This window comes from Phalacrocorax carbo, chromosome 6 (genome assembly GCF_963921805.1).
Source record: "Phalacrocorax carbo chromosome 6, bPhaCar2.1, whole genome shotgun sequence".
NCBI classification, from domain to species: domain Eukaryota; kingdom Metazoa; phylum Chordata; class Aves; order Suliformes; family Phalacrocoracidae; genus Phalacrocorax; species Phalacrocorax carbo.
In genome coordinates, this window is record NC_087518.1 from 15,028,009 (window position 1) to 15,053,447 (window position 25,439).

Genomic DNA, 25,439 nt, shown 5'->3' on the forward strand with positions numbered 1-25,439 from the left:
CTTAAAAAGAAACAAGGTCTGATGTCTGTATGTCTGTGTCTATATCGCATTTCTAGCCTTAGCAATTTGAAAAAACTGAAAGATTAAATCTCACTGCAAGATGTTAGGTTTGAAAGCCTAACTGTAGTTGAGAAACACAATTAATTATATTGTTTTAAAAGACACATTTCTGATGTCTGGGCCACAAGATGTGGTGAGCCACTTTTCATCTTTTATTATTGTTTTTCCATTGGCTGTTTTATGCTGGCAATACTACTCTTGGAAAAGACCTACATTTACTTTGAATTTACATTTGTGTTCAGTGATGTAATTTTTAGTATTTGTTATTATACTGAACTAGTGCCTGTAGACTTTGGTTACAGAAAATAAGATTATCTTTACCAGGCACAGTACAAACGCACACCGGAACGCTAGTCCCTCATCTAAAGAGCTCATAATCTACTTGCTTCCATTTTCACAACCCTATTTTTTTTTCCTCTGATCAATAGGGTTTCCTAGTGTATTTCCATACGTTTTTCCTCCAAAAGAGACATGTCTGTTACCTTCTGTAAGTTATTTGTCACTACTTTGCCCGGGTTGCTGTTCTAATGGGACCTGGTCACTTGCTGTTAATCTTGCCTGAGGTTCCCAGCCTGGACCTGGTGCCATTTGCCCTTTTTTTGGCCGGTCTTCCTCCTTGACTGTTCTGAACACCAACGCGGCGGCGGGAGCGGAGCTTCCAGGGCGGCACAAGCCCTGCAGAGCCCGTGGCAGGGTCACCGGGAGCAGGGCGGGCTGCCGCTGCCCCTTCTCTCCTCCGGCGTCTCGGAGGTCCCCGCTTCCCCAGCCGGCAGGCGGAGGGCTCGGCGGGCGGTGAAGCCCGGAGCCCCGGGGAGAGGCAGGGGCCGGCCGGGACACGCTGCGGAGGCACCTCGCCGGGGCGGGAGCTCGGGAGGGACCCGGACGGGAGGAGCGGCGGGGGGTTGGGAAAGGTGGCAGCGGGTGCGAGCGGTGCGGGGCGGGGCGGGCTCCGGGGGGCGGAGAGGAGCGGGCTCCGGGGGGCGGCACAGACACGCTTCTCCTCCCTCTCACCTCCCCTGACAGCCGCCGGGCCGGCCCTGGAACCCACCCCCCGCCCCACCCCCCCCGCGTCCTCTCCGCTCCCGCCGCCGGCCAACGGCTCCCCCTGCCCGGCCCCCGGCGCCCTTTCTCGACGGCCGCCGCCGGGTCCTCGCCGGGCGGCAGCTCTGCGAGCCGCATGCCGGGAGCCGAGGAGGAGCAGGAGGGGGCGAGGTAAGGCGCTGTCCCTTGTGTCCGGGCTCTGCTTGGGGCCGGGCAGGGGGACGGCTGCCTGTCAGGGCTCGGGGGGCTCGGGGCCGCTGGAGACGGTCAGGCCTGCGGGCGCGGGGAGAGGCGGCCGTGGTGGGGCTGACCGCAGGGGTTGTGTTGTGCCTGCGGGGGGACCCGCCGCCCCTTACGGGACTCCACACGGAGCGGTAGTGGGGGTACCCCGGCGGTTCGGGGGAGGACCCCCCCCTCCCCCCTCAGCTCCCGGTGGGTGTGCGGGGGGACGCATCCTTCTCATCTCCTCGCCGCCGCCCGCCGCGCCCCGCTCTGGCCATGACCCGGGGAGGGGGAGGTGGGGGTACGTCAGCGTCGGGGCTGTGCGCCGCCAGGGCCGGTATAACGCGAGCCGGGGGCGGCGGGCGGGACCCGCCGCCCCGCGGACCCCCGAGCTCCGCGGTGAGGAGCACGCTGTGAGGGTTGGGGGCGGCGGGCGCTTGACGGCTTCCTTTCAGGGCTCGACAGCCGTTTCGGGTTTATTTCTTTATTTTTTAAAAGAACTTTTTACACTTATTTAGGGACAAATCTTACACGAGTGTCCGTTTCGAAGGAAAACGCCGCGAAGGAAGGGCCGAAGCCTCAGGCGCCTGTTGCCTGCTTTGAAAACCGTCATTGTTATCACAAATAAGTTATTCCCCCGCTGCTTGTTTGGCTTGGCGAGTCGGAGAGCGGTCCCGCCGGCCTCCGCCGCTCGGCCCTGCCCTCGCCTCCGCCGTGGGGGGAGGAGGCGGTGGAGCTTCGCGGGCGAGAGAAAGTGTCAAAAACAAACACCGAGCGTAATTACTTACACTTGTGAAGTCGGTGACGGTCGCCTCTGAATAGGCTCTAAAAGAGAGACGACGTTATTTAGTATGGCACGGATCACTGCCTGAGTTTAAATAGTTAATGCCGTTGAGGTCCCGTGTAGGTGAAAATGCCGCAAGGTTGCTGTTGGTTGGCTCCGGGGTCGTGTTGCAGTGCCGGTGTTTTACCAGTTATCTGAGTGATGTGGTTGGCGGGGACCAGGAGTTGTGATTTACTGAGGAACCATTTACGCTAATGCAAGAAATCCGACTTTGGTAGCTGATGTCTTTATTTTTCTATATAGTTCTGAAAGTCTTGTGAACGTATAAACGGTCATGTATTTCTGTTCTGTGTGTGCATATGTACGTTCATATAATTTAGAGTTAAATGTTATCCTGTAGTACCTTCTGTGCTATATTTCCGTAGTGAAAGGGCAGAGAAAATTCTTTCATCCTCAAACACTTGTTAAGGAATTAATTTGGTTCTGTACCTGATTCTGTAGGATGTACAGAGGTCTGCCAAGTGCAGCAAGCTCTGAGATGGATGCTGTATCTGTACAGAATTTGAATTCATAATAGGAGAAGCCACTGGATTTGGAAACAAGTAGAGTTAAAATATCTATTGCAGAATGTTAGGTTTTGCAGAATATAGGTAGGGGAACACGTGAAACGGAGCTGCCCCAGTGCATGTGAAACAGGGGAACGCGCAGGAATACCTTAGGCTTGTAATTTAGTGTATTTAGTCGTTACATTAAGATTTTTATACATATCACTTGCTACCTGTTTGCAGTAAATATTTATTACACAGTCTTAGTAAACAAAATAACATCGTTTTGAACAGAAATCCCTTTTAATTTCCCATCAGAAACATGCCTATCAGTTAGCAATGTGACAAGGCCTCGTGATCCATGCGGACACTGTAACATTCAGTATCATTCCCTGCGCATTTTCTCAGACCTCTGCTCTGTTTTGAATGGTGCACTTCTTCTTGGGCCTGCTTTTGTGTAGACAGTTGGTCTGGCATGGTTCCAAGTTGTGGGAGTCTTATGCATGTACGATTTGGCGTTGATTCCAGCAAGTGGCTAGTGAGACCACATGTCCTTAAACAAAATCCTGTTTTGTTTTGCTGTTTATGAATTGAAGTGGGTGATACCTGGTTCTGCTTGGGAGTTTGTGTAGTGTCTTAACGTCCACTCAGGAGCTAGTTTTTCCCATGTTAAGCTTTCTGCTTTAGGTGCTAAAGAAAATTAACCTGACTTCTTAAATTCTCTTTATGCTAGAGTTTTATTTTTATGTTTTCAGTATTATAGGTTTTTGAACAATCTCTTTTGATGAAACATATTTTTTCTGGGTATTTTTTGTGAAAGCATCAGCCCACTGCTACAAATGCTGCAGTAGATGCATTTAGAATCCTTTTGGAGTGCTCTCTGTATGTGTATTATATTGCAGAAACCTTATGCTTAGTTAAGTGCTTTTGCATTTTGAGAAGTAATTTGTTAAGAGTTGCCATTTTCTTTCTTGTGCAATATGTAGGGAAACTGGCAAATGATACACTTAGTGGAAGACTAAAAGATTTGGGGTGCTATATATCATGTTATTGATTTATTTTGCTTAACTTAGTATATTGATGTTTAATCAGTCCCTTCATGTTATGTATTTGTTCATTGAATGTTGGGAATGTAAGCATTGCAAGGTCATATAGGTTTTATAGATTCAAGTACTTAGAGATAAATAGGTAAATGTGGTACTTTATAGATAAATTCTAATCTGTGACTTGGAAAAAGCCTGAGCAGAGCAACACTGCTTTGGAATAAAAGGTGGAAAGAGATGAAAATACTTGAACTTGCTGGACAAAGAAATCTTGAAATTTTCATGTTTGCATCTATACTTATTAACTGAAAAAAAGGTTGCCTCCACATATTTAATATTTTCTAGGTCCAATAAAAGTCCCTTAGATTATTTTTTTGTTTGTTTTTATCAAATTTTGCACCTCAACTTGTGAGGGGGTGTTGCAGATTTCAGTTGTCCGAGTCATATGAAATCTGGAATAAACAAATGGCTGTAGTCTTGCACAAGTCTCTAAGAGCATGTTGAGCTACTGTAGTTAGGTAAATGTTTGGAAAATAAAGGACTTGGTAAATATGCTCCAGTAATCTGTTATTAACAAACACCTTGTGCTTTGTTTTTGACTGTAACAGCTGTGTAGTAACTATTGTGAAATAAATAGTTATATAGCATGTAACTGTGGTGGCCTCTATCCCCAAATGTAACATAGAGGATGTAAAAAAAAAACAACCCAAGAAATATATTATCATTTAGTGTCAACCAGGGTTGAACATGAGGTGATATGCTGTCAATTATGGAAATGTAAACAATGATTAACTTGCGGGTGCTCAACGCTGTACGGAATCCAGCTGAAGTATTTAGCATGCTAATGGATCAGGCTGTTAATATCCAAGCACAAGGGCATATGAACATGCATATTTATTTACTTTTTCCTAATCACATGCTGATGAGAAGTCTAAGGATTTCAGATCTGAGTAAGCATGCTGCCGTAGGTATATGAGTTACTTCAAACTAATGTGTGTCTCATACAGACCACTGCTAAGGGTTGTACTTAAAGGCATGGCCAGTAGTGAAATCAAGCACTTCCCAAAATTTTTTTTAAATGGGGCAAAAAGCTGAAGCTTTATGTTCTTTACAATAAAAGAGCAGTTTTTTGCTTTTCATGTTAAAACATTATATATACAAATAGAAATGGTAACATTATGTGACCAGAAAGGTGCCCTATACTGTTAAAGATTTTCCCTGCCCCCTTCTGTATAGGATTAATTACCCTCATAGTCATGCAGTTCCCCTCATAACTCTGCAGGTTTAGTCAATGTGTGGTACAACTCATATTCAAAAAGGTTTACTGGCTTTTATATCACTGAAGCTTGCATAAACTTGAAAAGTTGGCAGGAGTTATCTGGACTTACGTGGTTTCTGTAGAGCAAGAACAGCTGCTCTGCTGGTATCGTATCTATCTCAAACGTTTTAGTTGTTAAATAGAAGTACAGCTTTCATTAGTTTATTTTAAACACATCAACATTTTTTCCAAAATAAATTTCAGGATTGCAACTAGAAGCGTAAGTCCATTACACTCTGTATGGTATCAGGAATCCTATTGATTTGATTTGAAATATTACAGCTCATCTGGCTAGTGTTCCCTCAGAAAGTTCTGTCTGGACCATCACCTTTTTCTTGAAGACAACAACCAGCTATTTGGACAGTGAGTGTTTTGGGGGTGGGTGACTGCTTCTGCTTGTATATGGCCTTAACTGATGTGTCCAGAGAGTAGGTGGTTGGGAGAGGTTGGAGGCATGTATGAATTGCAGCACAGTGCTTAAAGCCACCATGTTTGTAGTGACATAGGCTGTGTTGACTGCATCTCAAACCTGGTATCCCTCTGTAGATAGTGCGGTTCTTAGGTAAGTACAAGCCTTAAAATACTTTGCCTACTACTTATCTGTGGAGCATCAATACATGCTAAGTAATATCCTAGAAAAAATTCTCTCAAGCAAGTCAATTACTGTGTAGAGGGGTGATCTTGCAAGCTTTTCCATGTAGGTTTGGGTTCTGGCTGTGCTTAGCAATTGGGGGTGAAAAGCTATAAAGACTGAAAATAAGATAATTTTAGGACAATACACCTCTTTGTTTGCTGTTCAGAACTATTAAATAACCAAGAAAAATAAATGCAAAACCAACTGACAACCTTCAGTCTCCTATTAAACTGTGCAGCAATCCCAAATGAAATAATGACGATTATTAAGATAGTAGGCTGAAAGGATCGTAATTTTCATGTTAAGGAAAAAATGTGGCACCCTTCCAGGTAGATAAAATTCTGAACCTGCTGCCGTCACCTGGCAGTGGTGATTCTGATAAAGGGGAAAACAGGTTGTGTTTGTCTCAACTGTGTTGGTATTTCTCTTTGTTTTCACTTAATCTTAATGTATTTTTGATGAAGGTAAAAGCCCTTTATCATGAGGGAGGTAGGAATATGTTAAAAGGAAGAGAAGAATATGAAAAAATACGGCAGCGGTTGCATTAATTTTACACTGGTCGTGCATGCTGTATCTTTTTTTTTTTTACATCAGCCATTACCATGACAAATGCTTAAGTGCTAGTTTCAGAAAACTTTCTAAATAAATTGTCCTTAAATTGGTTTGTCTTTGTATAGCCCTTCTAATATTATTTACAGAAATAGCGCATAGTTATTTCTGGAAATAGTTTTTCCATAGATAAAATCTAGATTTTAAAAAAATCATGCATAAAATCTTTGTGTTTGTCATTGTTACAACTTTTGAATAATAACTTAGTTCTTGTTTTCAGATTCAGAAGCTTGAGGAGGATAGAGTTAAATTAGTCTCAGAAATTGCTAGCTGTATGAGTCACTAAATTGGGAACATAAATACTCATAATCTTTGGAAAGAACTTCTCAACATTGTTTTGTTGTGTAGTGTCAACTGCAAAACACAATAGAGTGCATTTAGCTTAAAAGTACTTGTATTTACATTTGAAATCATAGTTTATGAAAACAATCGGATAACTTTCTGCTCTTTTTTTGCTTGTCAAACTGACTAAGGCTAGCACCAAGTCTGCAGTAGAAGCTAGATTATTATACGGTTCTGTTTTCTTTGCTTTGCTGAAAAGAAGTAAAAACTTGGAGGGGGGGAGGAAAGGGTAGAGTAGTGGCCAGTGCTAGAGAATTCTTCTTGCACGCTGATGGAATGGATAGGTTGTTTCGTTTACTGTCTAGTGCTGAAGCCAGATACTTGAAATAGGAACATCTGGATCTTTTAGTCCAGAGAGAAACAGCTTTGACTCAGAATGACAGATGTAATTATAACATCAGTGACAAAAGAATTCCTTGATATCTATTTATGTTGAATAGAATATAGTACTTACACTGTTTAAGCAGAATACAGAGAACACTATTTAATTTTGTGTGTGCACCTTCTGCGTTTTAACCTTCTGTTTAAAATGTTCTGTTCAAGTCTTTGCTAGTATTTCATAATGTTAGATTAGGAAAAAATCAGATAAGAGAGATTTAGTTGTGTGTTAAGACACAGAGTACTGAAACATTAAGTTCCTTTTTTTTTTTTTTCTTTTAAATTAAATGGCAATCAACTACCATCCCAAAAAGTGGCAAGGCTCACAAACATTCCCTATTTCCCTCTACACTGCTAAAGTTTCTGAGTTGAAACCACTGAAAAACTCAAAGCTCCTGCTAACTTTGCAGATTGGACGGTGCAGATGAGTCCTTGCTCTTCTGTTCTTTCTCACAGTGATGTACAGTATTATATAATACACTGATATGCAGGATAGAGTAAACCAGCAGTCTGAATTCTTTCATAACACCTTTTTTTTTTTTTTCACAGCAGTAACCAGCTCAGGAAAATCTGTGCTTGTATTTTGGGAATAAAATGTGCGCCTGTACCTGCTTGTGGTTCCCCTGATGCTGGTGTCTGACTATATAAACATATTTAGACAGTTCTGAAAGATGCACGAGTTGTAACCGCATCCTCTCTTCAATGCTGGTAAACTTCTGCATGTGCTTTCATGAAAGTAATGTGAGATGAACTGTAATGTAATTGGTTGTCTTCCTTTTCTTTTGGTATTTTTTTAGGGAAAAGAGTTAAGTCTTGGTAAACTAAAGGACTCAGTCCTGTTGAGAAGTGTGTCTCATAGTAGGCTATATTTCTCCAGTGTGGAACACTATTCCGTGTCAGTGGTCTGGCTTCAGCCTCATATGAACTTGTAATTATTTAGCTGTTGTCTTTTACCTTTTAATCTACTTTGTGCTGAGAATAAATATAACATTTATGCTACTTCAGAAATAAACATTGTCTTTTATACATGGCTGGTTAGACTGTCTGTTTATAGCAAGTGTGTGTGTATGGGAGAGGGAGCCAAACTTGATACTTGATGTGAGACAGAATCGTTATATTATTTTAAAGCTTCTTCTCTATCATCTTGGAGAGTTCTGATGGAATCACAAAATATGGAGTGAAAAGTTATGTGCAATGCCTGTGGTTCTCTGAACTACCTCCTCCAAATATCTTTCTAGACATACTGCTGTACAGTAACTATATAAAACTTATCTGTGCTTTTTAAGAGGACAGAAAGAGACTATTTTTTAATGAGAGGCCTCAAGGACAGGAATAAAAAACCCTTTCAAAAATACGTATTTAAAAAGGTTCTCCAAAACCTCATTCTTTAGTGCATTGGGTGCATTTTGAAAGACTTCAAGAAGGTAAGTAATGGTATGCTACATGTGTTCATTGAGGTCAAAACTTTCTTGAAATAACCATAGTGTGTGTGAAACAAAGTTTATGGTAAGCTAGACTTGGATTATGCAGTGTGAAATTTCTCAGTACTGCCTGCTACTTGGAGTTGTAGTCAGAAGAAATATTCTTCAAGAGCTCCTTGAGTTTCACTCTGATTTTACTGAAGTATGCTTTAGTGGTATAGAGATGCCTGGCAACTGCAGAATCTGAAAACCCCAGAAAAACAATTTGGATAAAATATTGGTTTTGGTATTCGTTGTTATGCAGTTAAATGATCAAGTTGGTTTCAAAGTTTAAATTGCCCTTCAACAAGCTATTTGCCTAAGGCAGTTGCAGGTTAGGAGCTAAGTGCTATCAAGATGTGAGATAGACTATATGCTTGCCAACTTTGTGTGTGGAAAGGCGACTTTTCAGAAAATAATATAAGAGTAAATGTATTCACTAGAAGTTACAGACTTTTGTGCAGCTAGTAAGGAAATGGAAAATTGGCTCTCTGAAGATGATATGATACATGCTTGCTAATGACTAATCTGTTGTTCAGGTTTTGTGAGCATAAAGACTTCTGCTTGAGAGAATGATGGCATGTAACTCTCCTATTTTTTTCTTTGTAGTAGATGCACATTAGTGATGCTACTGCCTTCTTTTTCATTAAAAGGAATAATAGTGTCTGCACTGAGGGGTCTTAGGGTTCAGTAAAGTGTTTTTCACAGTCCTCTTATCCATCAAGTATAACAAGGTACTATTTCAACAATGCAAAGGATTTTGGTGAAGGTAAGGAGCTGTGGGAACATGCTTTATCAGAAGATACTGGTTAATTTTGCTTTAACTGTAGAGAACAGCTGCTAAATGATATGTTACTTTTTAACTACTGCTACTGTGAATATCTTACTTACCTAGAGATACAAATAAGGAGTGGAGGGAAAGGCAAAAATGAATTTAGCCCAGGGATTGAAGTGTATCTACGCTTCATAACACCAGAGAGAGAGAGAGAAAAAAAAGGACTTTGTGCAGGGAATCATGATTTTAAAAAGGTTAATAAGTTTAATAAGTTTGCTGTTCTGCTAGATATAAACCACAGGCTGGTTTGAGCCCATGGGGTGTTGTGGCCTCAACACTTTTCATAGAACCTTCTCATTTTTTTCCTGTTCAAATGGTCCTATAATGCAGGCTTGAGTGCTATGCTATACAAGATCCTTCCTCCCCCCTCACCCCTCTCCCCCCCTCCATTTATTTTTGTCCATTTAAGGGCAATTGCAGGACTAACTTCCAGAATTAAGTCTAAATATAAATGAATAAAGTACACTTAAATATAGCACACTTTTCTTGAGCTGGTGGCTTCCCACTATGAGGCCTTTCTCTGCCATTATGGGGTGTAAGAATCTACTCTAAGGCAGATGGACTGATAATGCATCAGATAATCAAAGTTAATTATTTTAATGGAAGCATAACAATGAGTTTCTTTGTAGAGATAAGAGAATTTTGGGGTGCATGCTTCCTTCTGGGTACTCTGGTATTAAATAATCTATACTTGGTCATAAAAGACTAAGTATGCTAAATTTCTGTTGTCTCTTCAAAACGAGCAAGGATGTTTCTTCAAGGCCGTTCCCTCCGTAAGATAGTGACAGTAGCATCAAACATAGCTCCTATAAATAAAGGCTTTGACATTGTTTTCCTATGGTTTTGTTCTGGAATTGGCTTTTGCCCACTTCCTCCTATTACAGCACAGCAGAGTCTCTAGGACAACACCTAATTAAAGTGCACGCTTCTTATCTGGAACAGTCAAGGTTCAGTGTACAGAGGATGCGGAACAGAATATGTCTGAAGCAGTGTCTCTTACGTTAATATTCATTGACTTGCCTTGGCATCTGGCTTCAAGTTATTAAGAGGAAAGATGACAGATTTATTTTCCTCCTTCAAGTTTCATCACGTATAGTGCCTATGCCATAAAGTTCAAGTCCAAACAAGAGTTGGATGGTGATACAGAAAGAGGCACCTGTGAATAGCATATTTTTTTCTGAGCACTGTTCCTTTGCTTCTTGAATTGCATTTAATTTTCTAAGATGCTATTATTGCTGGAGGCTGATTTCTGGGAATAGCATTAGTATTCTGGTTGAATAAATCCAAAACCAGTATATTCCAAACAAAATTCTACTTTGACAGTTTATCTTCAATTTTATGTGGTTCACTTTGAATATAAACAATACTTTTAGAGAGTATAAAACTTAAAATAACTTTTCTTTCTACAACACGACAATTCAGTTTTATTTTAGACCTACTGAAGCAGTTTGTATTCACTAGAAATAATTCCACAAAATATTCTTAATGCTTGAAAAAAGATACCCCCTTCTACATCTTAAAATTTTTTTCAATTTTAAAAATAGGTTTTTTTTCTGAAGAAAGAGTCTAAGTCTGTGTCACAACAATGGGTCAGGATAGAATCTACAGGCTGAGAATTTTTCATTGAATTTCAAGTTAACAGAAGTAGTGGTAATAGTTGGTATCCGTGGCTTTGGAAAGTGTAGATGGATACCAATTTTCCATTTGTCATTTAGAAACTAAAAAAACTTCTGGTATTTTGACAAGGCTGTAATACTTGTCAGTGATGTGGGGATCAGCTGTTTAATTACCTCTTGCTCCTGCTAAAGAGTGAACTAGGACCTGTGGAGACCTGTTGTCAGGAATAGGATGACAAAAGAGTATCCCTGGTGATTTTCCAAGAAGCTTGTCTGACTCATTGCTGTCCAGCCTCCAAAGTGTGAATGGGAAGCACTGAACGGACACTTGGTCTCGAAACTTTAATTATCTCCTCCACCTGAAAAGACAGTAAGGAAGGAGGAGTGTGATTTGAAAGAAACTGCCTGATATAGGAAAGAGTCATTCAGGATGCTAGGAGCTTCTGCTACAGCAGGCAGGGATTACATGGCAGGTATTGCTGGAGCATTGTTCATTCTTTGGCGTGGGTGGAAAGTTAGAGGGATGCTTTGTACTCCCTGCTCCCATCTTGAGGAAGCGTGCTCTTGACTGCTGCAGTGTGCAGGACAGGAGAGGGCCAGGCAGGCGTGGTGGTGTTTCCCGTCCCCCTTTTGTCAGTGGTAGATGAGGAAGGATGCTTGTCGCAGTTGTATCAGCTAGCTGTGATGCCCGTCTCCTCCATATGTCTATGTGAAGAGTGCATTTGTTAGGTTAGTGGGTGACTTGGCAGATCTCTTGTATTATTGGAAACCAAGGAGTGGAGGCTGCAAGAGCATGACTGTGTGTCTTGAAAGAATATGACTTATGGTATCTCAAAAGGCTGCTGTCTTGTCCAGCATACAGATATTTTTCTGAAGGTGTGGTGGATGAGATCTTGCCGTCAGAATGAATAAATGCTGGCCTCTTGATTACCTCTTTTTATGTTACAGAAAACACCAGAAGCAGATTTTTGTAAGATCCTGAGGCTGAGGGGAAGGAGTACAATGTGTTACTGACATTTTCAGATATTAGACTGGGAATGGGAGGGAGTTGAGAAGTTTGACAAGATGTATTCCCCTCGGTATTAATTTACGTTATTTTCTTTACGGAACATATGAGAACATAAATTGGGTTTATGCCATATTTCATTTATTTTCTGTTATACTTATGTCAACCTTTATAATCAGCTGTTCATAGAGAAGTTTGTAACACAGTAACTTCTATCATTTGTTCTGTCCTCTGCCTTTACTCTAATTTCAGTGTGGAAATCTCAATGCAGAGATATGTATGGAGCATTTGCTTAGACATTTCCAAGGGAGGGGAGAGGAGAGGAGTGCCAAATCATTGGTTTTTTTAGTCATACATTGAACACTTGTACTGCTGTAGTACTAGTTCACAAGCGAACAGTAGAAGTTGAGTGTTTGTTTTTTTGTTTTGTTTTTTTTTGTGTGTGTGTGGTGGTTTTGTGTTTTGGCTTTATCCCCCACCTCCCAGATGGTAACCTTGTGGTTATGTAATTTCAATCTTTCAGCTTCCAAATTTGAGAATTAATGGACTACTTTTAACCTTCCCTTGAACTTTTGGGTTTACTAGTATGAGTGACTGCAAGAGGAGATAAAACTCTTGTTGGCATAACTTGCACGGTCATTGAAGCATCTGGGCTTTCCCGATGTAGAGTAGAAATTCATTACCAAAAGAAAAGTTTAACTTGCCCTGTCAGGAAATTGCTTCCTGAAAGAGAGGAACTTTGCAGAAGATGCTTAAATATGGACTCTTGCATTGTTTCTTCAAAATATACTTAAGAACAACTCCCATCTTCCTGCACTATTATAGACTAGAGAGGCAAGTAATTTAACTTTCAACACCTGCTGCTGCTGAGACACTTCTAGTATTACTAGGGTTTTTTGGGTGGGTTTGGTTTTTGGGGTTTTGTTGTTTTGGCTTCTTGGTTTTTGGGTTTGGGTTTTGTTTTGGTGTGGGTTGTTTTTTGTGGTGGTGGTGGTTGTTTTTTTTTTTTTTACTTTTGATTTTTTTGCCAAAGTGGTCCAGCTTCAGAATCAGAAGTAAATTTGAGGTCAGGCACTGATCCAAAAAGAGGTAAGAGGTCAGGTGGTTAACAGTCTCTGTTCCTGCCCTCACAGGGGTGAGGCTTTTGTCATTCTACCCTGCAGAATACTTTTTTGGATCTTTAAAACAAGATTTCAAGAAGCAAATTTGCTCAGAAACAGACTCTGCAGAATTTCTATTCTTTCTATTATGAGGGTTAAAAAAAAAAGACAAAAAACCCCCAGGACCTGTTATTGTAAATCCATTCTGTTTTCTCTGGAATGGCAGTGCTGCATGCTCTGTTCACAGCAAAGGGCAGGCAAAAAGAATACATTAATTACAGTCAGGACCAACTTTTGGTTGCTGATTTTTGGGACTTTTGTCCAATAAATATGCTTGCTAGTGCTGTTTATCTACTCCTGCATGGACAGAATTTTGAAACAAAGATTGGTATTCTCTTCAAATTACTTGTTTCGTGAAGATTGGCCTAATCTGCCTGCCACTGATGGGACACAAGCATTGTGCTCATCTTGTCATGCTGTCCATGACTGTCAAGTCAGATTTTGACCCAGGTTTCACACAGGTTAAACCAGCTTTTTAATGGTTCTTTATACCTTCTTGCAAAAGCAAGGGAGTATTATCTGGACAGGCACGGCCTATTTTCTCGTTAAGTTCTAGTAGATATTAATTAATATACAGTTGAACCTGTTCTCCATTAATCAGTTAGGTCTTATGTGCTGATAGCAGTAGAAACCAGGTTTCAAAACAAGTCAAATAAGATTACTTTGGCTAAAAGTATTTTTTTTCTCTCTCTCTCCTTTAAAAGAAAGGAAGGAAAAAAAAAGTTATGGATGTAAGAAGTTCCATGTTAACATTGTGAATCCTGTTTCCAAAACATAAGTGTATCACGGTGAAATTAACTTGTCTTATCTAGAGACTTTATTTGTTCTTACCATGCAAGTAGTTTACTTGAAGCACCTTTGGCCATAAAGACCTTTTGGAAGCAATGTAACTTGGGAATTGATATTGCCAACATTTGAATGTCTGTGCTGTTTTTGAGAGTGACTTCAGCCATTAATGAATTGTTATTTTTTGCAAATAAGCAAAGTATGATCTGGAGTTATTAAAATCACAGAATGGTAGGGGTTGGAAGGGACGTCTGGAGATCATCTCACCCAACCCCCCTGCTTGAGCAGGTACACCTAGAGCAGGGGGCACAGGAACGCATCCACATGGGTTTTGGATATTTCCAGGAAAGGAGATTCCACAACCTCTCTGGGCAGGCTGTTCCACTTCTCTGTCACCCTCAAAGCAAAGAAGTCTTTCCACATACTCAGGTGGAGCTTCCTATGTTCCAATCTGTGCCCATTGCCCCTTGTCCTGTCATTGGGCACCACTGAAAAGGGTCTGGCCCCACCCTCTTGATACTCACCCTTTACATATTTATAAGCATTGTTAAGATTCCCCCCCTCAGTGTTCTCTTCTTCTGGCTAAATAAACCCAGGTCTCTCAGCCTTTCCTCATACGAGAGATGCTCCAGTCCCCTGATCATCTTTGTAGCTCTCTGTCAAACTCTGTCCAGTAGTTCCCTGTCTTTCTTGAACTGGGGAGCCCAGAACTGGACACAGTACTCCAGATGTGGCCTCACTAGGGTGGAGTAGAGGGGGAGGATAACCTCCTTTGACCTGTTGGCTACACTCCTTTTTATGCACCCCAGGGTACCATTGGCTGCCTTGGCCACAAGAGCACATTTCTGGCTCACGGTCAACCTGCTGTCCACCAGCATTCTCAGATCCTTCTCAGCAGATCTGCTTTCCAGCAGGTCAACCCCCAACCTGTACTGGTGCATGGGGTTGTTCCCCCCCCCAGGTGCAGGACCTTGCACCTGCTTTTGTTGAGTTTTGTTAGGTTCCCCTTGGCCCAGCTCTCCTGCCTGTCCAGGTCTCGTTGGATGGCAGCACAGCCTTCTTGGTGTATCAGCCACTCCTCCCAGCTTGGTATCGTCAGCGAACTTGCTGAGGGTGCACTCTGTCCCTTTGTCTAGGTCACTGATGAATATGTTGAACAGGACTGGACCCAGCTCAGATGCCTGGGGAACACCACTAGTAACAGGCCTCCAACCAGACTCTGCCCTGTTGGTCATGACCCTCTGAGCTCTGTTGTTTAGCCAGTCCTCAATGCACCTCCCTGCCCACTCATCTAACCCACACTTCTTAAGCTTACCTATGAGGCTGTTATGGGAGACAGTGTCAAAAGCCTTGCTGAAGTCAAGGTAAACAATATCCACTGCTCTCCCCTCATCTACCCAGCCAGTCTTGCCATTGTAGAAGGCTATCAGGTCGGTCAAGCATGATCTCCCCTTGGTGAATTCATGTTGACTACTTCTGATAACCTTCTTTTCATCTCCATGTCTGGAGATGACCTCCAGGATGATCTGTTCCATCACCTTTCCAGGGATGGAGGTGAGGTTGACTAGCCTATGGTTTCCTAGGTCATCGTCCTTCCCCTTTTTGAAGACTGGAGTGACATTGGCTACCTCCAGTTTTTGGGAACCCCTCCTGTCCCCCATGACCTGTCAAAGATGATGGAGAGTGGCTTAGTGACAGCATCTGCCAGCTCCCTCAGCACTTGTGGGTGTAACCCTTTGGGGCCCATGGATTTGTGAGGGTTCAGTTTGCCTAAGTGATCTCTAACCCAACCCTTTTCAACCAAGGGGAGGTCTTCCTTTCTTCAGATTTTTCTCTCTCACCTCCTGAGGATCAGCCTCAGCAGTGAAGACTGAAGCAAAGAAGGCATTCAGTAACTCTGCCTTTTCTGCATCCTGTGTCACCAGGGCACCCACCTTACTCAGCAGCAGGCCCACAGTTTCCCTAGTCTTTCTTTTACTACTGACTTATTTGAAGAAGCCCTTCTTGTTATCCTTGACATCCCTTGCCAGATTTAGTTCCAAGTAGGCCTTGGCCTTCCTCGTTGCATCTCTGGTTACCTAGACAATGTTCCTATGTTCCTCTCAAGTGGCCAGTCCCTTTTTTACCATATTGTAAACCTCCTTTTTCTATTTGAGTTTTTCTATGAGCTCTTTGCTCATCCATGTGGGTCTCCTGGCTCTTTTGCTTGACTTCTTCCTCACAGGGATGCACTGTTACTGAGTTTGGAGGAAGTGGTACTTGAATATTGACTCTCTCTCTTGGACTCCCCTACCTTCTAGAGCCCTAACCCATGGGATTCCTCCAAGCAGGTCTTTGAAGAGGCCAATGTTAGCTCTCCTGAAGTCCAGGGTCAGATCCACGCAGGATCCTGAACTCCACCGTCTTGTGGTCACTGCAGCCAAGGCTACCCCCAACCTTCACATCCTCAACTAGACCTTCTTTGTTTGTTAGTATAAGGTCCAGCAGCACATCTCATCTCTGGCTCCTCCACCAACTGCATCTAAAGGTTATCCTCAGTGCTCTGCGGGAACCTCCTGGATTGTGTATGCCTCACTGTTGCTTTTCCAGCAAATATCAGGGTGGTTGAAGTCCCCCATGAGAACTAGGGCCTGTGATTGTGAGGCTGCTTCCAGCTCTCTGTAGAAGGCCTCATTGACTTCCTCATCCTGATCAGGTGGCCTGTAGCAAACATCCACAAGAGTGACACCCATATTTGCCTGCCCCTTAAATTTTTACCCATAAGCTCTCAACTTGTTCTTCCACCCCTAGGCAGAGCTGGATGCATTCCAGTTGCTCCCTCACATGAAAAGCAAGTCCCCCATCTCACCATGCTGGCGTGTCTTTCCTAAAAAGTATGTAGCGATCCATAACAGCATTCCAGTCATGCGAGCTATCCCACCATGTTTCTGTAATTGTAGTGAGATTGTGGCCCTGGGACCGCAATATGGATCTTGAGTTATAAAAATATGCTAAAAAGCTTCTGTAAATCTTTACCTACTAGAAACTGAAATTTCCTCCCCAGTGTTGTGTGGATCATCCCGTGGCAACGCTAGCTGTGACTGCTGCACTAAATTAACATAACTGACACTATGCATAGCCCTGGATACAGGCTTGCTGACATCAGCTCTTTTGGCATGTGTTCAGAAAAGTAAACAAAAGACAATCAGTGTTGAGTTTGGCATAACTAGCAGGTCCACAAAACTGCCAAATCCTTCTCAATGTATTCATCCAATTAATCTCATTGATTTAGGACATTTACTTAAGTGAATGAAACATACTGTATTTGGTCTTAAACATTTTGGTTTTCTAGTGAATTAGTAAACACATTCTTCACTTACATTGCATTTTTCATGTTTTTTTGGTATTGTTGTTCCTTTGTAGAAAAAAAATGAATTCTGACAGCTCAGCACTTACCATGAGTAGCCCTGCTGTAATAAACCAATGTGCCAGAGGAGGAATGAAAGAAGAGAAACTTTGGTAAGCTTTACTTCTAATTTTCTAAGAGGTTAGTAGACAGCAATATTGGGAGATGTGATTTTAAAATTAGGTAAAAGAATTATTTATTATAAGTGTTTGCATTTGTTTTGCATTATTTAACAACACAGAAGGAAAAAGGGAAATAATTTTTTATATTGGTTTTGAATTATTAGCAGATGACCATGGGACAGGGTGTCATGGGGGATGGGCAATGGAAAAACTGTTCACTTCAACAGTGCACCAGTTGTACTCACGGAATCTTTCACATATGGCAAATGTCATAATCTCCCAGTGCTGTTGCTATGCCTGTGCAATGCTATTACTAGTACCCTTCAGTACTGTGCAGGCTTGGGGCCTCTTGAGATTTGGGCATTGGGAGACATTAGTCAATAGTTTCTACTTTTTATCTATTAAAAAAATTACTCTGTACTGGAGGAAAAAATATTACGCTGTTCAACAGTAGATGTAGACAAACTCTTCCCCATTAGGACAATTTTTTGTGGAAACTGCCACCGTCCATGCAATTTTTAGCACCTTCTTTAGTGTTTTCATGAAAGGAACAGGGTGTTGAGAATGCATCGAGACTGTTTCAGCTGTATTAATAAGAGCCTTTTATTGAGAGCCTGCTGATTTTTACTTGCTGCTGTTCTAGGATTTTGTTACATAGTTTATTTGCTATGTAGAAAACAACCAAATAAACTCATAACAGGAGCTAACCTACGTTGGTTTTGTAGTCAGAGAAATAATCTTGAAAAGCTAAAGAATTAAAGAAATATTAGCAAATGAATGTTATTTCCTGCCGGATGCTTGTCAGGAAATCATGAAGAATATTTTTTGGTTTTGTTTTTATGTAGGATTAAATTAACAGCATCATAGTACCTGGAAAGTAGGTTCTTTTTAAATGTCTCCCACTACTCTGCTACTATTCCTTGAACATCCTCAAAGCTAGAAACAAAGTCTTTGGATAAGGGGTGGGATGAAGAAGACTTGTGAGCTTCCCTCCTGACTCCTAGATCTAATGAGGAGTGGGGAATTGTCACATACTGTTCCTTTATTTAGTATCTTTTATTGTTTTTTATCCTGCTTGTGGTATTGAGCAATATAATTTCATTTTCTGCATGGCATTTCTTTGTAATGCTTCATGACAATTCTTGGTAATGTTGACTAAAGTAATGAGAGAGTACAATTAATGTTATCAAGTATTAGAGTATAATGAATAAATGGTATGATTTATTACAAATGTGTATTTGACCTTAAGGAGAGTGGTGGAAAATAGCAGATTTACTTGTCAGCTAGTCTTTGATTTGCCTTTAGCTGTGTGTCTCCTGCTCCCCCATGCCAAATTTTTGTCTATATTGTTTGTGTATGCTGATCTACAATTTATTTGACATACATTCAGTCTTACTTGCTAATATTTTTAATCATTGCCTTCCTGCAATTCTTCATTAAATTAGTCAGAGGTTAGAGTAGAGATTGTTCTCTTCTTTAGGAATTAAATATATATTTTAATTTAATATACCGGCATGCGTAGGAGTTCTAATTAGGAGATAAAACAGATTCCTTTTTTTCAGCCTTTGTAAAATTAGCTTGGGATTTGAGGTTAAATAAATATCCCCAATTCCAAATGCTCATCTGCAGGAGCAGACATAATCTCAAAGCCCCTCTCTATCTCTGTCAGCGCTAGGCCAAGTTACACAGTGTGTCACTGAGATGTAGGGAATTGTTTCATGTTGTAGGATTAGTTTAATGCATTTTACATGGCACTTGGAAATAAAGATTTCTATAACCACTAGAGTATTTTCACTGGCTGGTTGTAGAGTCACCACTGTATATGTGGATGTAAGCTTGATAAGTATCTTCAGTCAGTAAGATAAATGTGGAATGAAAACTTTAAATTTGAATCTCACCTTGTAGACTCTGTTGGCTATGAATAAGTGTGTGACAGCTTATAAGAGTGCTAATCGGGCAGTAGAAACTTGGACTGAGTTATCTTGACACCGAAGTGTTCATTACTGAAAGATAAATCGATGAGCACTTCAGTGGTTAAGGATATATTGAGATTTAACTCTTCTGTGGGCAGAGAATAATATATGCTGTCATAGGTTTTGTGATATCCTTTTATATTTAAGTATCATGTATTAGGTTATAGAAGTGGTATGAAGAGCCAGGTTATCTCTTTGTGTAAATTGTGGGGCTTGTGCTGAATTACAAGGAGCTAACAACATTTAGCCCAACTTAAGGTGTCTTTCATATCTTAAATGTGTTTCAACCTGTATATCAACCAACAATATTACTTTCATTTTTGCTAGCTTCTTATTCTGTAAAGCAAAATCTAATTTGTTAAAATGGGCATTGTGTTTGCAATCTGTGGAATTTCAGTTGGGTTTGGACTTGAGAAGCTGAATAGCAGTCTGAGGTACGTGTAGTGTGATGAATGCAAAATGAGGCTGACTTCTTTACTATTTGTGACTCAGCTATTACTTAGTGGGTACAGTAATACAATGGTGATATTTTCATTTAGGTCTATGTGGAATATATTTGAAGTTTTCTAAAATCTTCTTTTTGCTTGGAATCATGGGCTTTTGTGAGTACTACAGCTGAATAAATGGTTTTCTCAGCCTAATAAACTGCAACGTTTTACTGCATCATGCATTTATTATTGTTTTTTCATTGACTGATTCTTGATACATTTATATTCTGACGGGTTCTCAGTTTTATTTTCATGAAAATGTGGCTATTAGTAAGGACCGGTGTTAGTCATAGCAAGATTAGGAGTGTATACTATTAAAAGTATGCAGTAACACTGCAAATTATTCAATCAAGTCAAAAGTCTCCAAAGAGCAAAAGCCCTGAGCAAGACTTTAGCATTTAAACATCACTTGTGATGCATGTAAAAGGCTTTGATGTTGCATAAGGCTTTATATTCAGGCCCCCTAGAAATAGAGGGAAGAGTAAGTAATTGACTGGTGATGATTTTTACTCACAGCCTGAAGATGAAGGTCTTAATTTTTTTCCTTGAATAAATTACTGCTCAAATGTGAAGAACAGATAGATACATGTAACAGCAAGACATTAATATGATAAAACAAACTTGTGGTGGAATTATCCACATAACCTTACTATATTGTGAAGTTTTCTCAAGTGCTGTAACTAAACTTGTGTGCATTGTATGAGTGCTGTTATATACTTTGCTCAGTAAAAGCATGGTGCATTTGTTCAGGCAATAACTGTATATTGTTTTGTCTTGTCCCATTCCTTAAAGTTAGGATCTTTTATATATTTATACTTTGTTTATAAATCATAAGTGGTGTTTTATGTGAGAATTTTATTCTCATAAATTACCTACTGGATAGTAGCTGCCATAGATACTTTTGGCATGATATGTTTTTATATTGGGGACAGATTAGAAGATAAATTATTAAATGGAAATAAATAATACCTCACTAAATTACTTTCCTCCCCATTTATAGAAGATAATAGTGTAATTTTATAGAAGACAAAGAGTCACAACAGTACAGTACTAACTACCTAGAATTTTGAAGTTAAATGAAAGAATGTCAAGAGGGAAGAACTCTTAATTTCGGTCTCCCCAAAATGCTAATGGATATTGGGAATTCCATGGTTTAACTACTTTACTGACTATGAAGAGAACATCTGAAACCTTCTCTGCTTTCTTTCTCTAGATTAATGCCAGAAAAGGATATAATCTGATAAAATACAAAAAAGCTTCTGAAAAAAAAAAAACCCAACCAAAAAGATAAGAAACTTAGTTACTGTCAGAAGTTTGAACTTCAGAACTATCTGCTCTGTTCCCAGTTACATTGCATAGCCAGTTACAAATTCTGGCATTCCATTTCATCGGTGTTTTCTATCTGCATAGTTTGGCGCCTCTACAGGATACAGTTAATTGAATTTTCAAACTTGCAATGCTTCACTTGCTTCTATTACTTTTTTTCCCCCCCAACATGCATAATCAAGATTACAGCAGCAAAAAGAATGCTAGTTGTAGTACTAGTGTGACTGCTGTAAACGTCTGATAACTGGAGGGCACCACAGCAGAGTTCATGTGTGAACCAAATTAAGCTGTTCTTGATAAGCAGGAGTACCAAGAAATTTAGCTGATACTAACTGACGTGACCGTTCACTGCCTGAGCTAGTATGGAACAGCACTTGAACAAAGAAAGGCTTAAAAGCCTTGAAATTCTAGAAGCTACTGATTTGGCAGATTCTCAGTTTCTTAATGTTGAAAATTGCAAGAAAGGAACTAAAGATAAGGGAGCAAGTGGGAATCATGTCAATTCATCTATGCTTACTATGAAAGCAGCTGGCTGGCATGTTGTTTTTCAAAACAAATGTGCAGGGGAATTGGAAATTTTCCAGTTTTTGTTATTGTGTGTGGATTTATAATGTGCTTCCTCTAGGCTGGTTGAAATCTTGCTAGTCACTTCTTTATCTGTTTACATAGGTTTAAGTTGGGAAGTATTTCAGCTTTTTAAAACTAGTAACTGAAACTTGGGGTCTGGATCTCTTCTGTGACTGAGTTTGTGGTGCCTTGGCTTTCCATTTCTGTCTCCAAATACTCTGTCATGTTGCTTACTGAGTATGCAATGCTCTCCTATTTCTATGGCAGTCACTGTCACTTTTAGAGCAAATCTCTCTGAAAACTGCCTCTGTCATGAGGCTCTGAAGAAATAAATCTATAAATTTTAAAACTAGCCAAACAAGCATTGTTGCATGCGGACTCCAGTGCATTTTGACTGTCTTTGTATTTATGACTTGACTTAAACTGAGTTTGGGGACAGAAACATCTTTAAATCTTTTTTTTGTCTGTTCTTTGTCTTCTGGTGTAACAGCTAGGTTGTTTTTGTTTCAGCTTTCCGTTCCAATCTGAGATGGAAGTATTTTTGTAATCTATAAAGGCATGTGGGTACTGGTGCTAATCTTGGCTGAGAGAGCAGTGGTGTGCAAATGACAATGTTAAGTATCTTATGTGAAAACTTCAGTTTGGAATCTCTTGACATTTTTTAAAAGTTGTGTTTCATCGGGGGCTGGAATTACAGTAATGTTTTTGCACTGAACTTTAATAGAATAATAACTCGCTCTATGATAAATTTACTGTAGAGGAATTGACTATTTGTAACTACTATTTTTGGTGACTTTCGGAGGAAGTGGAGCTATTGAAAATCTAGTCTGTGTAGTGAGAAAGATGACTAACTTAGATACTGAACTTATGAACTACAAAAATTAATTGCAAAACCCGCCCCATAATTGCGTACATTGAAAGAGGAAAGCTTATTGTCATATCTTAGTGTGAGCGTATCTAGGGTGTGGAGAGATTGTTAGGATCTTACTTCTGACATTGGCTGGTGTGATGCATGGTACTGCTTCTTGTCATGCAGCTGTACCTGTGCAGCCCTTCTGATGAGACTGGGTCAGCAGTCTGCCATACATATGGCTGTGTCCTTATGCCTAAAGTAGAATCTCTGGAGATGCTTCAGTATATTCTCACAAAGTTGTTAAGAGCCTGCTTTTCTTGCTCATTATTGACATAACAGCCCTCCAGCTCAGCATTTTCTATATGAGGGCTAGATACCATTACAACACGTTGCACTGCTCCTAGTTAAAGGGATATTCTAGAAAAGGGACACCGAGAAGTAAAAATGACCATCTTTCACGGGGCTGTCCTCGGGATTCTAGAAGCTTATCCTGTAAATTCAGTGTGGTTGCAATTTCAAGGCAGGAAAGAAAGAAGTACAATATGGAAAACTAGAGATTCAGGGATATATGGACTACCTACTTGTTCTTGCACATCTGGCTTCTGTAATTCTGAAAACTTGACCAGCTCTAAATGGAGGAATGTTGATTGCAGCAGTGAGTTTATGGTTTGTTCCCAAGCATATATTTTCTATATTATCAAATATTCACTCAAGTCAAGTATGTGCTGTTACCTCTGATAAGAACACCACAAATATTTGCCAGAACCAAAAGGAGTAAAAAGTTGTCTACTATTTCGTGTTCCAGAGAGAAATGTACTTTGGGTGTCTTCCACTTCCTTTTCAAATGGTCCAAGTTATTATTAACTTTTCCTGAGTTTTCTATTCAAAAAGGAAAAAAAAAACCTCCAGCAATGGTCATCTGTCTCTGATTTTTGAGTAGATTACCCAAGACTACCCAAGGATTTACTTTTTTTTTTCTTCCAGTAGATTTTTAAATGGGTGTAGTTACCCAGTGTAGCTGTACGCTTCTACGGGAGAACTTATCTTGGGCCGCATATCTCCGGGACACAGGGCTCTACCCACCCTGGGGACAGTGATGCACATCAATATGATGGATACAAAATGTCCATTTATTTAGCTGTGTCACACGCTTATATAGCTCTTGCGCTTCCTGTTCCTGCCACTCCTATGGGGAGGAGTCTATCTTTCTGTCACATCCCGTAATCTTCCGGTCGCCGATCCCTGTCTATTCCCCTACAACCCAGAATGTGGCTTATGTGTATGAAAACATGGCACTTGCTGTATTTGACCATTAGAATGAGTTTTTGAAACTTTTTTTCAGTCACTAAGGCCTGTCAGAAGATGTGAGAAAAACATCCCATAAGAAGCAAATTAGTAATTCTAAGCAAAATTGTAGTTTTCCGCCATGACAATCCAAATCTTAAAATTACTTTCATGGATGCAAGTTCCACAAGAACTTTTTTATTTTGATTTTTTTGATCTGAGTAATTAGTAATGATTTGTTAACTTAGTGATAGTTACGCCAAAAAGCTTGTGTAGATTACATTTATTTTAAATTTTTGTCAGAAAAAAATTTACTGTTTTCTTTATATCATAAGTGACTGATGAAGACAGTAGAACTCTTCTTGATTCTGGGCTCTTTACAGAGTTTGTGGTTTAAAGTCTTCACTGAAGCCTCACACGTTGTTTGGTGGTTGGCTGTCCCTTTCCCTAGGCAAGGGATGTGGTATACTGTGCAATATAATTAGAGGCCAAGTTGTTACTTTTACTGTTGTTGGTTGGTGTGGGTTTGTTTTCTTTATGTTGTTGTTGCTGTGGTTTGTTTTGTTTTTAAATATCACAACTTTGGAAATGTGAAATAGAACATTGTAAATAGACACAGGAAATAATTAATTGAATCATACCAGAATATACATGTGTGTGTGTATATATATAATTTTTTTTAATCGGGAAAACATTCAGGAGTGAGGCTTCACAATAATCTGGCTTTTGCAGTGAAACTACTTTAAAACACTTCAGCCTCTCAGATGCCTGTTCCTATTTTCACCATTACTTGCCACCACATCTGTTGTGCCAGTGCTGTATTGATCTATTCTGCGAATTAGAAGACAATAATTTTGGTTAGAAACAGCTTTCCGAAAAGGAGGTTCATTTTTTATTTCACTAATGTTATGTTTACAAAGAGTTGCTTGGTACAACTCAAAGGGTGAAAAATTGCAGTGAAGTATGGGGTGGGACACAGTGACCAAGGAAGTGGGGAGTCACAGGGTTCAATCACTTTACTAGGACTTCTTTGCCAAAACTACAAAATATATAAGGAAGTGTAATCTAAAATAAATTGATGACTTTTCATACTTGCCTTCTTTAGACAATTATTATTTTTAAAAATTAGCTTTATGAATTAAAATTTTTGATCTTTATTTTTGGTGCTGTTTCATAACCGGATGCAGTATCCAGTATGCTTGTGTTCTAGGATTTGTAAGAGCTTCATAGGTGAACATTTCTATTTTAAATGATTGGAAAAAGATTTCTGGCTTCAAAAATATGCATGCAGTATGTAGCTGTCTGATCAAAGGAAGGAAGAAGGCTCACGTAGTGAGTCAGATTGGCCTGATTATGTGAGTGTTGACTTCAGTGGAGCAGTATGAAGCTATAAGAACTTACAGAGGCACCCCAAGAATGACACAGGCCTACTTTAAAGACATTTTTCTTCTTAGAATCAAATTCCTGTTGCCAGTTCTTAAGTACTGTAGACAACATGTCACAAAAAATCCCTTAAAATTGATATAGTGAAGATACTAAGTTTGTTTAACATTATGAACACCATGCAGTTCTATTGACTTTACTGGGACTAATTCACACTAA

At 40.2% G+C, this 25,439-nt stretch overlaps 1 protein-coding gene across 2 annotated transcripts in view; it reads left to right on the forward strand.

Moving 5' to 3' along the window:
- The first annotated feature begins 1,107 nt into the window (after positions 1-1,107).
- The window catches only part of ARHGEF3 (Rho guanine nucleotide exchange factor 3), a 142,236-nt gene continuing 117,904 nt past the window's right edge, over positions 1,108-25,439 (forward strand). The window contains exons 1-2 of one of the 2 annotated variants that reach the window (XM_064453859.1): positions 1,108-1,272; positions 17,242-17,337. In XM_064453859.1, coding sequence (XP_064309929.1) covers positions 1,238-1,272; positions 17,242-17,337 — 131 coding nt within the window. In that variant the 5' untranslated portion in view covers positions 1,108-1,237. Of the gene's footprint in view, positions 1,273-7,652; positions 7,713-17,241; positions 17,338-25,439 lie in introns of those variants that run through there. The other variant, XM_064453860.1, reaches the window with a different exon arrangement.